Genomic DNA, 16,838 nt, shown 5'->3' on the forward strand with positions numbered 1-16,838 from the left:
GTGTGAACCAGACACCCCCTCAGTGTCCCTTTGGAGTCACTATCTGAGCATAAATTAGGGAACCAGTATTTTAAAATAAAAAATGAAATTAGGTTTATAGAAAGCACTGTTTCAGACTTCTCTGAAATGGTTCTGATGTTAACAATTTGCCAAGTTGTTAATATTTTTGCCACTGCTAATGGAATGAATTGATTTTGAGTGTAATTTTGTTTTGGTATAAAGGGAATAAAGAAAGTTGAGAATAATTGTTTTCTATTCTTATACATACATAATAGCATACTATTTCTGGGGAGAAAAAGCACCTCAAAATAAAGTAATTAAATCTCCCTTGACACTTGATTCTGTACCAGCCCCCATCTCAACTCTGGTGCTGTTTTCTGGGTAAAGTTCAGGATAATGGTCTATTTAAAATCAAAAGTCACCAGATCTGTAATAGTTTGTAGCTATTTCTGCACTACATTTAGACTTATTTTGAAAGCAAACTCAGTGTTGAACAGTAAACTACTGTGAAATGTTTGAGATCTCAGTTTAATTATGGAAATAATGAATTTCATTTAATTGTATGCAAATTCTGACAGTATGTCTTTAAAGTTGTGATTTAGTTGTATTTTGCAGAACAGCAAGTTTTGTTTGTTAATTTTCAGGGTTGATTATATGACCAAACAAATTTAATATTTTCTAAGAAGGTTACTTTGGGAGTATAGAATTTTAAATAAACCCAAATATTTTTGTTTTATTAGTGTATAATTTACTTGGGTAGAGTATAAGTGGGACAAATGCTAATTTATCCAAATCATAGCTGAAATCCATGTACACTTTATCAGTACTTAAAAGAGTTTTGTAATATTACTTTTGATACTTTTCTCTATTTTAAAATGTGTATGCCCTGCAGGCTCTGTTAAAACTGCAGGTAATTGTCTTCAGTACTTACTTTTTTTTTTCTTTTCTATTTACCTGATGAAGCCCACAGAGCAAAAAGCATCAAGAATATTACATTTCATTACAATAAGTACCTACCTGCTCTGCCTCCAAGGCTGTTCTTATACTCACATTTTGCAGGACATAACCTTTGCTGAGTAGTATTTGAATTATTGCTTCCATTTCATAGGGCAAATAACTGAATGCTTTATTTGATATTAGTTTACTCCTACCAAGTGTGGATAGGACTAGCCAGAAAAATGTAAGCCTAGAACATTGCTGTGTACTTGATATATTAAACCCTTATATAGTCTATAGTTCATTTGAGGAGAAAATTTCTTTTTATGCAAATGGCATTTCAGTAAAGTCATGTGAATATATTCATAAACTTCTTTAATTCATTGGCAAAATATGAGAGAGACTTGATGCAGAATCAGCCTGCACAATTAAAATGATGTGTCTTTTCAAGGAATGATCAAATGTCTAAGCAATTGAAAATTGGGAAATTCTTTCACCTTGCTGTATGGCACTGCTTTGTACCAACAGAGGAAGTAGAATTTTGAGGGGAAAAAGTTAAAATACTTTCATGAACACTTCAGAACTACTGGTTCTGTATGACTAAAATATGTGTCTATTTCTAAGAAATCATTTTCCCAAAGTAATTACTGAATATGAGTCTATAAGTCTAATAAATGCATATTGCTATTATATTGTTTACAGCATATTGAAAAAAAGTGCTTTCTCCCTACATAGCAGTGGACTTATGGGGCATCAGGATTAATGGTTCCAGAAAGGCTGTTCTCTGGTATGGCAGTCTGGAAGTACAATTTTAACTAAACTGGAAATCCTCTGCATCTTCAAAGCTGCTCTCTTGTCTGCTCTCAAAACAGCAGCTGCATAATAACCAGTGTTCTGCTTACTAGAATTTTTAAATAGAAAAGTGTAAATGTATTGTACATAATGTATGTTATATGCAATATATATTAGTATTGTTATATATTTTTTCTATTTTTATATATATATATACATACACATATAGAGCCAAACTGCTTCTCTTATGAAAAAAAGCTGAGGGAGCTCAGACTCTTTTGTTTGGAGAAAAGAAGGTTCAGGGGAGACCTTACTGCTCTCTACAACTTCCTGACAGGAGGGTGTAGCATGGTGGGGTTGGTCTCTTCTCCCAGGTAGCAAGTGACAGGATGAGAGGAAATGGCCTCACATTGCTCCAGGGGAAGTTTAGATTATATATCAGGAAGAATGTCTTCACTGAAAGGGTGAGCATGTGTAACAGGCTGCCCAGGGAAGTGCTGGAAGAACCATCCCTGGCAATGTTAAAAATGTGTGGATGTGGCGCATATAGGGACATGGTTTAGTAGTGAACACAGTGCTATTAATGGTTGTGCTCAATGATCTTGGAGATCTTGTCCAACCTAACCCATTCTGTGGTTCTATATATTATGCATATAATATGTCTATTTGTCTGTGGCTTATGGAGAATTGGAATTTTGCCCACAAAAAAGGCACAGAAATAATTGTGCAACCCTGCATCCAATTAAATTAATTTACCACTCCTAACATTTGCCTAAGAGAAATCAGTGTGATTTAGTTTGTGAAAGAACTTCAGATCTTTACTGAACAAATGCCTCCAAATTTGAAAATAGTCCTTTCACTTTGAGTTCTCATGACGTTTTCATAATACTACTTAAATAATTAAGGACTTTTTTTCCTGAATGCTGGCCTTGAAATTCTCAAATACTTTTGAGCTTTTCCATTTAAATTCAGGGAATGGAATGTTAAGGCTTAAGCAAAGATGTCTTCTGCCACAACTGTTGATAAAAGTATCCATTATTTTTTACTGTTAGAGGAAACTTTAAATCTTTCAGTAAATTATTTGATATAGTCTGTAATTATGTAACATTATCAGCTTTGTAATTATGCTGGCATCAATAAATCCTCAATTTCTGTGGCTAAGAATAAAACTCTCTTCCTGGATTTAGAGGTTAATTTGCTGCTTCTGTCTCCTCTAGGGACTGATATAGGGGAAATGGCATGTTGCTTCTGACCCCTTTTGCTCCCAGGTTATCATACGCCCCAAGAGGACAGCTCTTTTGTTTGTTGTCTGCACAGTCCATTTTGGAGACATAAAGCAGTTTGGATTGCCAAACAAAAATTCTTTTGGTCTGTTAAGGACTTCATCTCATTCTGTTGACTGATAGAGATGAGTATGTTGCCATGGAATGCTGTTTGCAATAACTGGAGTGCAGGTGTTGAGAGCAGTGTAGGGATGTGAGTCAGGATTGTCCCTTGGTTTAAAAAGGCACTGGGGCACTGCTTCAGTTACTCAACCCCTTATGGCTAAAGAGGGCTGGGGATCTTGGCAATGATATTATGTAGATGGCAGAAGGGAATTACTTGTGGTAAATTAAGGAGGTCGAAATTCAAAGGGATTTATTGTTGCTGTTGTTATTTTCCAAATAGGTCGAGACTGGTTACCCTTTTGTATAACTTTAATCAAACAAAGTAACAGGGAAACTGCTCTGTGCTCATAAGCATTGGTGAAAAACACTTCTCTATCAGATCTAGATGTTTTGGCCATAAAATAACTTGTACCAGATTCAGTGAAAGTTAGCATTATAGTTAGCAATGTATTCATTAGACTGAATTCTAATTTCTTTGTTTAGCAATCTTTTGATTGAATTTAAGCCAGGTAGCTGTTGAAATGTTTGGGGGTAGTTTGAGAAATAGTATTTTAGCAATTCAGTGCTACTATGTGTTAAGTTAATTAAGCACTAAGAACTGAAACAGGTATATCATCATAAAAGTTGAGATTCTTATAAGGTCAGCAGTTCTCCAATACATAGTAATAAATGCAATTCCTGAAGGTCAGCATTAATATGGTTCAAGAATTACATCTTCAAACTGTATTAAACACAGCCAATATTATTTTTTGTCCATAGTGACAAAATTAACTGGTTTAAATGCATTGCTTGCATCTAAATATTTCATGTTCATCATGGATTGGAATTTAAAATGCTTTTGGTGAATCATTATTTTGCTTTTTTATTAGTATAGAGGAAAAGAGTAAATAATAAGTGTGTCTTGTAAGCAATTTCACAGATTTTCTGCTGATCTAGTATAGGAAAGTTGTTAAATTTCTCATCACCTCATGAAACCAGGTCATCTAGGTAGATGTGCTCATTTCACTTTTTCAAACAAGAAATCTGTTTTTTCAATAAGTGAGCTATGGGCGCCAAGGGTTGGGAAAAAAAAATCCAGTAATACTTCTCTGCAAAGACCTTCTTTGTTTTGAATGTCTGAGTGAATTCTGAATTACTTAGATTTCTTGCACTGTAAATCATTCTGTTCCTTAATGATGATACAGTATAACCTTCCTCTCTTTGATCATGCATGCAAGGAAAGAACTTTCTCAATTTTGTAATATGCAAAAATGTGAGATTTTTAGGATATCATTTAAGATATGGCTTTTTTCCAGAAGAAATTACATTCTTAATGGGTGCTATCCTGTTTCCATATCTGTCTGTAAAATACAAGAATGTACTGTTCAAGAAATGCTCCTGAATTACTCCTTCTGCGGCGAATGTATCACAATTATGCCTCTTAAATTTTAGCCTCTGCTGGCTTTCTGCAAAGTTATTTGTTCAGGCAACTTCTATGTCTAATATTGCTCCTCCAATGAACAAATTGACTTGGATGAAAAAATGAACCTCTGTATGGTTTGTGTCATTTGCATGTTTCAAAAACTGTTATTCTGGCTCATGTTTTGGAGCTGTGTAGTTATCTCTCTAAAAGTCAATCTGGTTGCTAGTACTTGATATATTTCCTAAAAATTGTCCTAAAGCTGAATTTTTCCAAGTTTAGACTAAAATCAGAGTTAATGTGATTGTTTATTTATTTATTTATGATTTTCTCTCCCATGTGCAATCAGATGCTTGGAAAACATCTGCTGCTCCTACTCAGGTTTTTGATCTCATCAATTTTCTAACTAATACTTTGGTGCAACAAATTCATCTTGTTTGTTCTTATTGTAGTCACTTTTTCATCTAAAAGTCATTACAGTTTATTTTCATACTAGTTCTCCATCTTTCCCCAAAAATCAATCTTCAGTGCCAGCAATGGTGGAAAAAATTACATTTGTTATCCGTTTTGAGACTCCTGTGTATGTTTTACAAATGTACAAATCCTCTTCAGCATCTTAAGGACCTTGAGGTTATAAAGTCAAGCAGTTTGTAATGAGAAGAAATAACTTTTAAGTCTGGATGGTGCTTGTAGTAATTAATGTACTCTTTGTACATGCATTATCTTAATTCTGTGTGAGATACTATTTTTATTAGCTAAAATACTGTGCTTTTTTCTCATGGTATTTGGCTTGCAGGAAATAGCTTTCTGTGAATTTCATGCTGAGTCAGAAAGAGATACAGCAAACATTTGTACAAAATTGCTTTTTTGTGACTGGTTTGCCAGTTTGTAGGACTTTTGATACTTTTCTATCCCTTTCAATATCAGAGCATTCTCAATCTTGTTCATTCGCTGCAAACCATCTCACCTGAGATATAATAAATATATGAAAGGTTCTTGAGACAACCTCCTGAGATCTTCCTAGTGTAGTGTTAACTTGTGAATTGGATGATTTGAAGCAGGGGGGTGTAGAGATGGAACAACAACAAAAAAAATCTTGTTATGTAATGTATGCCCAGGAAAGGTGTTGAACTGAGGGAATTCACAGTGAGCTGATTCACATTTCCTAAATCTGGAGATTTTGATTTGGTAACATTTCTGTGTTTATATGCACGAGTGTGTATCTCTTTACAGTGCATGCAAAAAGAAGGAGAAATATTATAACTCTATGGAAGCAAATAATAATTGGCTCTTTAGTGAGATCAGGATTTGACTTTATAGTATGTCCATAGCTTCCCATCTTTTCCTGTAATACCACTTACTCAAGACTTAAAGCATCCCTCATATGAGGAAGTTTTTTGGAGGAAGGAAAGCGGGACATTTGTTTTGTCAAAACTGAGTTTATTCCTTGTGTCATAATCTCTTCCTGAATTTACTGTTTCTGATGTCTTTTTAATGAGGTACAGGAAGTGTCCCCTTCACTGCCTTATGCCTGCATAAATTGTCATGTGGTTTGTGCAAGGTTACCCCTTCTGTCTCAGAAGGTGGCTGGAGAAACGCTGCATGTTGCTGTGTGGCTGGTGCTCTTCTCTGAACAGAAACTTGGTAGGAAGCGGGGTCATAGATCTGCTGTCTTGGGAAATTGGTTAGAGAGAAATCATCACATTGGCAAGTGTTGAAGACATGGGCAAAACCAGTTCCACTACATCACGAGATGGATGAATGAGGTGGGCGAGCTCTTTGGAGATGTGGCTTGCAGGAGATGCACCTGAAGGTGTCAGAGAGGGCTGTGTCTTGGTGGGTGAACAGTAGAAACAAGATGTGAGGATCTTTTGAAGCTAAAGAGACCAGTGTCCTGGGAGAGGAGGTGATGAATAGTAGGAAAACTGTTCATGAAACTATTTCGTTCCTTAATACCAGATTCTGTTCATGAATGTTTCCATGTGCTTGCTCACTTTAGAACCTCCTTTATATTTTGATTTCATCTCTGTGCTTTGTGTATGTGTGTGTGTCATACCCCATTCCTGTTCTGAATTTCAAAATATTTCTCCTCAACTTCCCCTTGGTTTACTTTTCAAATGTGTAAATTTGCCACACATTAGGTGATTTGGTACTCTACTGGTGACATGTGATTTGTAATTAATTGGGAAAGGCAGCTTTCTGACAGCAGCTATGCCTAAAATTTGCTGTAAATCCATAAAATCTTGGGGAGAAAATCTTGCCTATTAAAATTTTATTTCCATTTCTATAACATCTCTCCCCATCTTTAGAGAGGGAAAGGAAAATTACACCAGCAAGTATGGGTAGTAAAATACAGTATATGTGTTCAGACACTACCTTGTTAGATGTCTGTGTAGATAGCTGACAGTTTTTATAACCTCCTATTTCCAGTTCTTAAGATTTTGTGCAATAAAAAGACAAAGACTTAAAGACAAATATTTTAGGAAAAGGTTAATGAAAAACAGGGAAGAAGTCATTAAAATGGTAAAATGTATAGTACAAGTACCATATGTGCAAGTGGGGAACATGGTATAAGGAACTCTAGTTGATCCCAAGGTTTTTAAAGCTTAGTAAACTCTGCTCATGTTGTTTCAGCTGGGAAGTCTTGAGATTCCTTCTGTCTAATTTGAGGATGTGGATTGAAGACTATCGCTTCGATGGATTCCGATTTGATGGTGTTACGTCTATGTTGTATCACCACCACGGCATTGGTAAGCAATTTATCTGCTCTGATCTCAGCAGTCCCCTTGCAGTTGTGTTGCTGTAAATTTTGCTGTTTCTCAGAGGGGAAAAAGGGGTTTAGCACAGGAGCTAGCACAGGAGCTAGCTCATCAACAGAGCTTGAAACTAGATGGGAGGGGGAAAGGGTCAAACCCAGGCTTGCCAGTGATGAGCAATGGGATGGCTCACCCAAAACTTGAGGACATAAGCACTAGGGATATTCCTCAATCTGCTCCACAAGTTGTTGGCTACAACCAACCACACTGGAAGTTCTTCTGTACCAACACACACAGCATGAGGAGGAAACAAGAGGAGCTTGAAGCTTTGGCTCAGTCCCAGGGATGTGACATCATTGGTATAAGCAAAGCTGGTGTGATGAGTGACTTGAGTGCCGCAGTGGATGGTTGGATGGGAGCACAGCACAGCTGGCACAAACAGGTTCAGAAGATTCCTGAAACACCTGAATGATACAGGGTGTGATTCTTGGGGATGGTCCTGTGCAGGGCTAGGAGCTGGACTCAGTGATCCTGATGGGTCTCTTCCAACTCAGGAGATTCTGTGAATGATCAAAAAATTCCAGATCTGCTAGTATCTTGCTTTGTTGCTATGAGGATAGATGGAAAATCATTAATACGTTTTGTGCTTATAAAATGAAATATTGTATAAAATACCTGTGTTTTCTAAAAAAACCTTGACTGTGGCTTTTAAAACTCCTTGTCTTATTAGGCACAGGGTTCAGTGGAGATTACAATGAGTATTTTGGCCTGCATGTGGATGAAGATGCTTTGTGTTACCTGATGCTGGCCAATCACATGATTAATTCCTTGCACCCAGAATGCATAACCATAGCAGAGGTAAGATCATTTTGCCATCCTCAGTACATTAATATTGATTATTTTGCTTTAGGATGTGAATTTCCTGTTAATTATCAAGTCATACTTTGGGTACTCAAGCAATGACATGAGCTGAAAAATATTAATTAGTGGACAGACTTTGCCTGGTGGGGAAAAATGATCTGAATATGCACTTTGGGAATTTTCTCTGCATTAATAGATTATTAATTAATGTGGCAATTCCTTTTTCTTGTTTTTCTCTTCATCACCTTGAACTTGTAATGAGAATTGTTTTTATTAGTTTATTGCTTGTGCATCGTAACCATTTGTCAGTAGTGCTCTGTAGTACTAAAGATTAACAGCCCTAACGATGTTTTGCATATTTTGAATTATATTGGTATATCTGACAATTACCCTTCAAATTAAATGTAATAAACTTATAAATGTTGAATATATCGGCTAATTTAAATGTATTATTAATTTCTCCAGGTTTCTAAAGGAGTAAATAAGACTGTATTATTTGAGTTGATTGAGATCAATTTTTTTGACTGAAAAATGTTTCTGGGACATGGAGCTTCTAAGAGTAGGAGACAGCAGAGTTTTCAAAATTCTATTAATATTTTCACTGATATTTTGTCTTTATCCAGAAGAAAAATCATTTAAACATTGAGGATTTTTTCTGTTATTATGTTTAAATAATTCATTTTGTTTAAAAGAAAAAGTTGGATCAATCTGGTATCATTAGGGACTATATGGATTTCTAATAAAAGGGTTTGTGTTGCTTTAGAGTTCTCTATCTTTAGGAAACAAAATACTGCTTATATTAATTTCTTACTTATGGTAAAGTTTTTATAGACAACCACTGCTAAGAGCTACATGACAAGCTACCAAAACAGCATTTGGGGAGCAATCAGTAGCAAACTTGAGGTGGTTTCTTTGAGCTGTAGGCTTATTTGAAATTAAATCAGTTAATTTTCTAGGTAGTCCTAGATTATAAGCATTCCTACCACAGAAAATCTGAGTTTAGTTGTCTTGTATTACCTGGCCTAAGAGTTCTTTTTTTTAATAAGATGTGTCTTCAGTTTCTCCTGCTTAAGTTGAGAGCTGCTTCTTTTTCAATACATAATTTTCTGCCTCGGGAAGTTGCTACATGAATCATAGAATTGATCAATGTGCTGCATGGTTAAAGGAGAATTTCAGAAGGAGAAACTATTGACATAATTGAAAATTACAAAAGGCAATGAAGAATGTCAGCTTGCCTATAGAATCAGTGCCATGTGAGAAAAATGTTTTTCTCCAGCCATAACTAATTATAATAAATTCCTTAATTAATGTAATTAATTGATGATTTTTACAGCTTTTTAATATTCTGTATATTCACTGTCTTAGTAATTGCTAATTTTTTAGGTGTTACTGAGTATACACTTATTTTTCGTTTTGGTCTTCTAAATAAAGCGGTGATTAAAGTTCTTTATAATGGGAAGAAAAAAATGTTAAGTAAAATTATATCATGCCTGAAGTATTATAAACATAAACAGGCAAAAAAAGAGTACACTGTGGTTTCTATTTTGACATGCATTTCTTTTCAAACTTGGCCTGAACAAATGCTTAGAAATTAGCTGTTTAATCACAGCATCATAGAATGGCCTGGGTTGGAAGGGACCTTAAAGATCATCAAGTTCCAACTCCCTTCCATGAACAGAGAACACCTTCTGCGAGGCCAGGTTGCTCAGAGCCCCATCCAACCTGGCCTTGAACGCTTCCAGGGATGGGGCAGCCACAATTTCTCTGGGCAACCTGAGCCAGTGCCTCACCACCCTCACAGTAAAGAATTTCTTCTTAACATTTAATCTAAACCTGCTATTTTTCTATTTGAAACCATTCCCCCTCGTCCCGTCACTACACACCCTTGCAAAGAGTCTTTTCCGTCATTCTTGTGGGCTCCCTTCGGGGACTGGAAGGCCACAATTAGGTCACCACAAAGCCTTGTTTTCCCCCAGACTGAATAATCCCAATTGTCTCATCCTTTCCTCATAGCAGAGGTGCTCCATCCCTCTTACCATCTTCATGACCCTCCTCTGGGCTGGCTCCAGCAGGTCCCTGTCCTTGCTGTGCTGGGACCCCAGAGCCGGATGCAGCACTGCAGGTGGGGTCTCAGCAGAGCGGGGCAGAGGGGCAGAATCCCCTCCCTGCCCTGCTGCCCACGGGGCTTTGGATGCAGCCCAGCACACGGGGGTTTCTGGGCTCCCAGAGCACACGGCCGGGGCATGTCCAGCCTCTCACCCACCAGCACCCCCAAATCCTTCTCCCAGGGCTGCTCTGGATCTGTTCATCCCCAGCCTGGATTGATAACGGGGTTTGCCCCAGCCCAGCTGCAGTCCCTTGGACTTGTCTTGTTAAACCTCGTGAGACTCCCACAGGCCCGCTTAAACTGGTTCCAATACAGACATCACTGAGAAATGTGATTCCTGTCTGAGGCCAGCATGCCTGGTGCTATGGCCATTCCAGTGTCAAAAACCCCAAAATTTTGGCAGTGACACCAGCCATAGAGCAATGTATGAATAGATTCAGTCCATCTACTTCTTTCAATGTTGCTGCCTTCAACTAGAGTTATAGAGAATAGGGCTTCTGCCTCAGCTTCCCATACCAACTGCCCCAAGGCCCTGGAGTCCTTTTTGATCTCCCTTGGATCATGTGTTGCCACTTCATTGGCCCCCTATGTGGAAGATCAGTAATGGGTTGTAGTTACCAGGCTAGGAAGTTTCCTGGTAGAAGTACATTTGATGGAAGATCTACTAAACAAACTAATTATGATTTTTTTGTTGTTGTTGTGTCCAGTGAAAATTTGTAGACATAGGTATAAATACTGTTAAATTTGGAATTTTACTTCCCAAAAATCTGGCTTTCAATATTGTGACTAATGTAGATGGGAGCTGCTTAAATCTCAGACTTGGACCTAGTCCAGGTAGGCATCATGGCATCACAGAAAAAGGCTTTTGTTTCATATCATCTTGTCCTGTATAACCTGGAGACCAATAGTCTGTGTCAATCCTTTCTGACTGATTTAGGTGTTATTGAACTTTTTATCACAACTAAAAGTTTGTAAAGAATTTCCACTTCACTGTTCATTTTTTACAGCGTGTGGAATGTGGATGCAGTTTTCTGTGTGATCCAATGGCTGCTGACTGAAGGGGGTAATGCCCTCCTTTGATCTCCTGGCTTTGCTGTTCACACAGCCTGGGATGTGCTGGCCATCCCTGCTGCCAGGCCAGGCCAAGCTGCTGGCTCAGGCTCTGCCTGCTGCTGGCCCACAGCCCCAGGCCCTTCCTTCCCAGCAGAGCTGCTCCCCAGCCTGGCTGGCCCAGCTCGTATGGATGCAGGATGAGGCCCATCCCAGGGTCGGGATTAACTCGGTGTCATTCTGTGGTGACATTTCTGCTGATTGATTCCTCCAGCCAGTCCCTCTGGATGGCAGCCCTGCCTTCCACTCCTGGGATGCCATCCATGAGCTTTGTGGTGGTCTGGTTGGTCTCCTCCCTTATGTCAGTGTCTGTGCATGCCTGTATGTGTATATGTGTATGACTTCATGTGTAAATATCTTTTTCACTATTCCAGTGCAGCAACTGGATTGAAAACTGGACTGAATCCAGAAAATCAAAATGAGCTTCCTAATTAAGCCCTGTTTTTTTCTAGTCAGTATTAATTCCATAAAGTCTCTTGTATAGAAGCGAGAGGTGTTTGTTAATCCATAACCACTGTCAGTGAGAATCCATTTCCCCACAGAAGTTAATAAAATTGAGTACTGATGGATATTTTGAAATTATTGGAGACTTGCATTTTCTGTCCAGATAACTTTAGAAAAGAATGCTGTGTGATAAAATTGCCTAACAACATGGTGAAATAAATATTTTGAGAACTTGGAATTACAAATTTAAGAATAGTCAGCTTCCATCAATATGAAACTGGAAAATTATGCAGTAAGAGCATGTCACTTTCCAGGACTAGCTGGATCAATAGGTTTGGTTTTGGGAAAAGAGCAGAGATTGTATTTTTCTTCCTCAGAGTACTTTATATTTAAACTTTTTTTATGCCATTCCTTATGCAAAATATCAATAAACAAAATGAAGGTTTAATTTGTCTTTTGTTGACTACCTTGTACTTTCTATTGATTGCTTGGAGCTCAAGAGACCTAATTATTTCAAACTCTGCATCTACTGAGGACTCTTCCCGTTCAAATATCTACTGGATTAAAATATTTTGAGGAAGAGTATTTGGTGAGAAAAGTCATAATGCTTTTCTTTGTAACTTTTGTGTTCAAACAGCACATCTGGGTGTAGTAATAACTGATTTAAATTTATTACTTTCTCTCTTAACTAGGTCAATCTGTGAAGCTGTTTATACAGTGTTTACATACAAGTGTAACTCCAGGGTAGAAAATAAGTAGTAATATTTTCAGTGCTGTGGAAATTATGTTGTGGGGTGTTTGATCTGTTTCAGGATGTCTCTGGAATGCCAGCTCTCTGTCGGCCTGTCGCAGAGGGAGGAGGGGGTTTTGATTATCGGCTTGCCATGGCCATTCCGGATAAGTGGATACAGGTGAGAACTTCCTAAGAAATACATTGTGCTCTTCCAAGTGGGGTGTTTCTCTGTCAGTGCATACACATAAACACTTCTGAACCCTTCTGACAAGTTTTGCTTTCTCTTCTGTTAATGTGCTATTGAAATAAATTCTGACAGGCTTGAGCACAGGTATTACAGGCTGAAATGAGAGCTGTCAGATGTTATGTAGGTTTCAGGTGAGGAAGTTCAGGAGCTGGGATTTGCATTCCAGCTGATAATTGTTTTCTTCATACAATACACATAAACTCAATTTCTTCGAAATGATCTGTATCTTGCAACAGCTGTAGAATGTGTAATCTATATTGAATGTGAACAGGTAGTTTAAAAAAGTTTATATGCATATAAATATAAAAAATACCCAATAAAGAATCACTCCAAAAACATGCAATAAACCCTCCTGACACTAGATGTAGAAATTGGCATTGAATATAGATAGGCCTGAAAGTTTAAGCAAAGTAGATTTAAGTGAATTACACAAACACTTGCAATTGGTACAGGGGGTTACAAAAAGAGTAATAAAAATCTGTAAATGCTGAAGAACAATAAGATATTAGTAAGTTCTGACTACAATAAGGATTTATATCACCTTTTCCTTCATATAGAGAGTCACAAGAAAAGGCATAAAACCCCAAGTGATCTGAAAAGGCTTCTAGTGATGTTTTAGAGAATGTTTTTCAGTTAGAAGATTACACCCAAATCCCTTGGGCTGTCACAATGATCTGAAAACAATAAATGTTTTATATGAACATTAATGCTTCAATAAATATAGTGAGTAGCTAAAAATAATTTTAAAAATTAACTTACCTTCAGCATCTTTCAATTTTGTAACTAGGAGGTAGAAGGGCAATTGAAAAACAGATTTCAGACCTCTTTTCTGAAGATAAACTTGACAGCTTTTCCAACAGAGACAGCTTCATTAAAATTTGGAATGTGTAGTTTAGATATTTAGGTCCTGGAATACAGCAAGGGCTCATATTTTTTTAACAATAAATACCTAATTGTGATGTTTTTTGCATTTCTTGGAGTTTTGTTATTTTGTTTTTTGGTTTTTACTTTGTTCCTTACCACACTTCAGAGCAGGCAATATGAGCAGTTTCCTGGGTAGGCAAAATGCAAGTGGCCAAGTTCATGTTACATGGGGAAAAAAACAGGCTGTAGAATTTTACAAGTGAAAAAAATTGATAATCTGATATAGCAATCTCTGATATGGTCTGATTAATTTAATTCACAGTACTTGGATAGGAAACATAATAGTGCTGCAGTAAATTCTGTTGTTTAACTGGAGGAAATGTCACTTTTTCCAGCTTAAAAACGTACTTGACATGGGGCAGCATGCGACACTGATGAGATGTTGGGTGCAAATCGGTTATGCTTGGGATTGTACAAGAACTTGTAGTGATGCAGGCAGGAAGCTTCTTGCCAAGGAAACTGCATATGAGTGACCACAGTAGAGAGATGGAGTTAGAGAAAGAGGTGATGGCAGTTTGTTACCACATTTCTTGAAGGGAAAAATAAAGCTGAGATGATTGGAAGGGAAAAGTTTAGAAAGAGTTTATCAGCTGTTATCAAACTCTCCTAGACTGCTTGCTCTCATTTCTCTCCAGTTTTTAAGTACATACCTGTTAATAGTTATTAAGTTTTCTAGGCAACTTGCTAAAATCAGTTTGAAAACTAGAGAATCTCCAAAAGATTCCATGAAAGAATTCTGAAGGATCTGTAAAAGTAAGAAAGAGAAACTGTTTGTCCCAGCAGTGGCTGTACTAGTTCAGATGAAGGATAGATGTAGTACATAACACGATGCTGCCTAGGGCTCTGGATGTGTTCAGAGCCAGAATTTATGGACTTAAAAAAAAAAAAAAATCCACAAAGAAAGGGAAAGAAAAGACTGTTTAGGAGTATGTGGGCAGTTACAATTATAATGTTAAATTTTACAGCGTGATATTGGCCATCTTGGTGCTATTGCCTTTTTATCAATTCTATTTTTATGTCTATATATTTGCATATATGCATTTAAGTCGTAGTGATCAATGGAGGTCTACAAAGTGTTGTAGAAAAAAACGAAAAAACTAACAATGACATTGAGCTAGATTTAGCAGAGGAAGGAAATAATGTGATATGAGGCAGAAAATTCCTATTAGTGGGATTTAGTTTCAATTTCTAAAAATCAAGAGGTGGCGGCACCACACTGCCCAGTGGTTAAGCTTTAGTTGGAAGCTCCCACATGCCAGGGTAGCATCTCCTGATACTGTAAATCAGGCAGGTGTGTGCCCACATTTTTCTTCCTTGATTTTGGTGCAGTGCTCTCTTGCAGGTCCTATCAAACACATTATCCACTGTATCAGAGGAGTCACATGATAAATGGCAACTCCTGTTGTCCGTGCTTCCCCAGGGAGGTAGAGGAGAAACAAAGGATTCTAGTTATTATCATTATGTGATAAAATTGAAAAGAAAAAAAAAAATCTCTTTGGATTATCAGAGAAGGCTCATCACTTCAAAACTTGGGAACACAAGAACACAGTTCACAATCCATTAGAAATTTCTGTGCCAGGATGATGTTATGTGCTTTTAGTTAAAACATCAATAACTTTTCAGAGATCTTTCTTTTATTTCTGTAGATAATTAAGGAGCTGAAAGATGAAGACTGGAATATGGGCAATATTGTGCATACATTAACAAACAGACGGTATGAAGAAAAATACATTGCTTATGCAGAGAGTCACGACCAGGTATTTTCAGCTGTTTGTTTGTTCATAAGCAAGTAAAAGATCTTGTTTAGAGGCTTGGTGGGCTTTATTTTTTAAAGATGAAAAAGGAGTTGAGAAGGATGGCAAGAATTTCAGAAATAGGTAGATTTGGGCTACTGCTCTTTTTTTTTTTTTACCTTTTTGTTTTTTGGTGGTTTTTGGTTGCTATTTTTTTTGTTTGTTTGTTTCTGGGTTTTTTTTGTTTTGTTGGTTTGTTTCCTTTTCTTGTTTTTGTTGTTTGGGGGGGTTTTTTTATTTTTTTTGGTTTTGCTGTGTTTTTATTTTGCGATAAAAATCCTTCATTTTCCTAAAGGAATCCTTCCTGGAGTGCATGGGTAGTTGGTTTTCAGTTTTATTTTATTTTTAAGAGACAAGTCAAAGGTGTATAACCCATACTTTTGAAAATCCAGTTTCTGTTAAGTAAGCTGGAACACTACTTATGATAAGGGTAAACAATATCCCAATTTAAGAAATTTGTTTGTAACTTGGATTGCAAACATCCTCTTTTGAGACCTAAATGAAATATTCTGTAACAGTCTGGTTGAAACCACAGCAATTGTAATAGTTCTTTGTGTGGAAAAATGAAAAAGTAATAACAAAAAAGTGGATAACACTCATCTCCCACAATCTTTTTAACCCTTGTTTCTGAAGAGTCAGCAAACACGTAATTTGGGAATTGTGAAATTAGGAGTTTTAAATGTTTTATTAGAAAATGGGTATTTTATTTAAGTAACTTATCTTCAACTCTTTCCTTTACATAGTAGAGGTTGATATTTTAATTCCTGTACTTTCAACAATGAATGTCAACAGAAGTGTCCGAAACGAGTTGTATACTTTAAGAAGTGCATTCTGAGTTTACCATTCATTATATCCATTTTGTGTACCTATTTACATTCTAATCTCAGAGTCTGTTGCAGTGTTCATTTAATGCATTCTTCTGGTAAAGAACTTCAGAAATTACTTGGAAATGCATATTTTTCTATGATAAGCTGCTTTCATCAAAACTGATCCTTCACCCTAAAACATGACATAAAACATTACTGTTGCTGTTCTTTTATTTCATGCTGATTTTTAGCAATTGAGTTGTTTTCCATATCACTATGAAATTTCAGTTTAGAATGTCATACTTTGGGAAAAAATCTCATTATTTTAAATGAAAATAAAACAATGATTACGGATGTACATCAGGCTGATGTGTGAAAAGTAGGATAGAGAAACAAAAAGGAAGTGTAGATAAAATTCAGTCTAAAGATGTCTGGAGTGATGCATGTGAGGGTACAATCCTGGTTTCTTACATGATGTAATGGGCTAGGAGCTGGCTGTTGCCAGTCAGAGTACAAGGCCTTGTGGTTTTAAGGAGAGTGTG

At 36.9% G+C, this 16,838-nt stretch overlaps 1 protein-coding gene across 1 annotated transcript in view; it reads left to right on the forward strand.

The window, feature by feature from the left end:
• The window catches only part of GBE1 (glucan (1,4-alpha-), branching enzyme 1), a 255,997-nt gene that overhangs the window by 192,814 nt on the left and 46,345 nt on the right, over positions 1-16,838 (forward strand). The window contains exons 10-13 of the mRNA XM_017731427.1: positions 7,150-7,265; positions 8,002-8,129; positions 12,606-12,704; positions 15,344-15,454. Coding sequence (XP_017586916.1) covers positions 7,150-7,265; positions 8,002-8,129; positions 12,606-12,704; positions 15,344-15,454 — 454 coding nt within the window. The remainder of the gene's footprint in view (positions 1-7,149; positions 7,266-8,001; positions 8,130-12,605; positions 12,705-15,343; positions 15,455-16,838) is intronic.

Source organism: Corvus brachyrhynchos, unplaced genomic scaffold (genome assembly GCF_000691975.1).
Source record: "Corvus brachyrhynchos isolate BGI_N302 unplaced genomic scaffold, ASM69197v1 scaffold152, whole genome shotgun sequence".
Lineage (NCBI taxonomy): Eukaryota > Metazoa > Chordata > Aves > Passeriformes > Corvidae > Corvus > Corvus brachyrhynchos.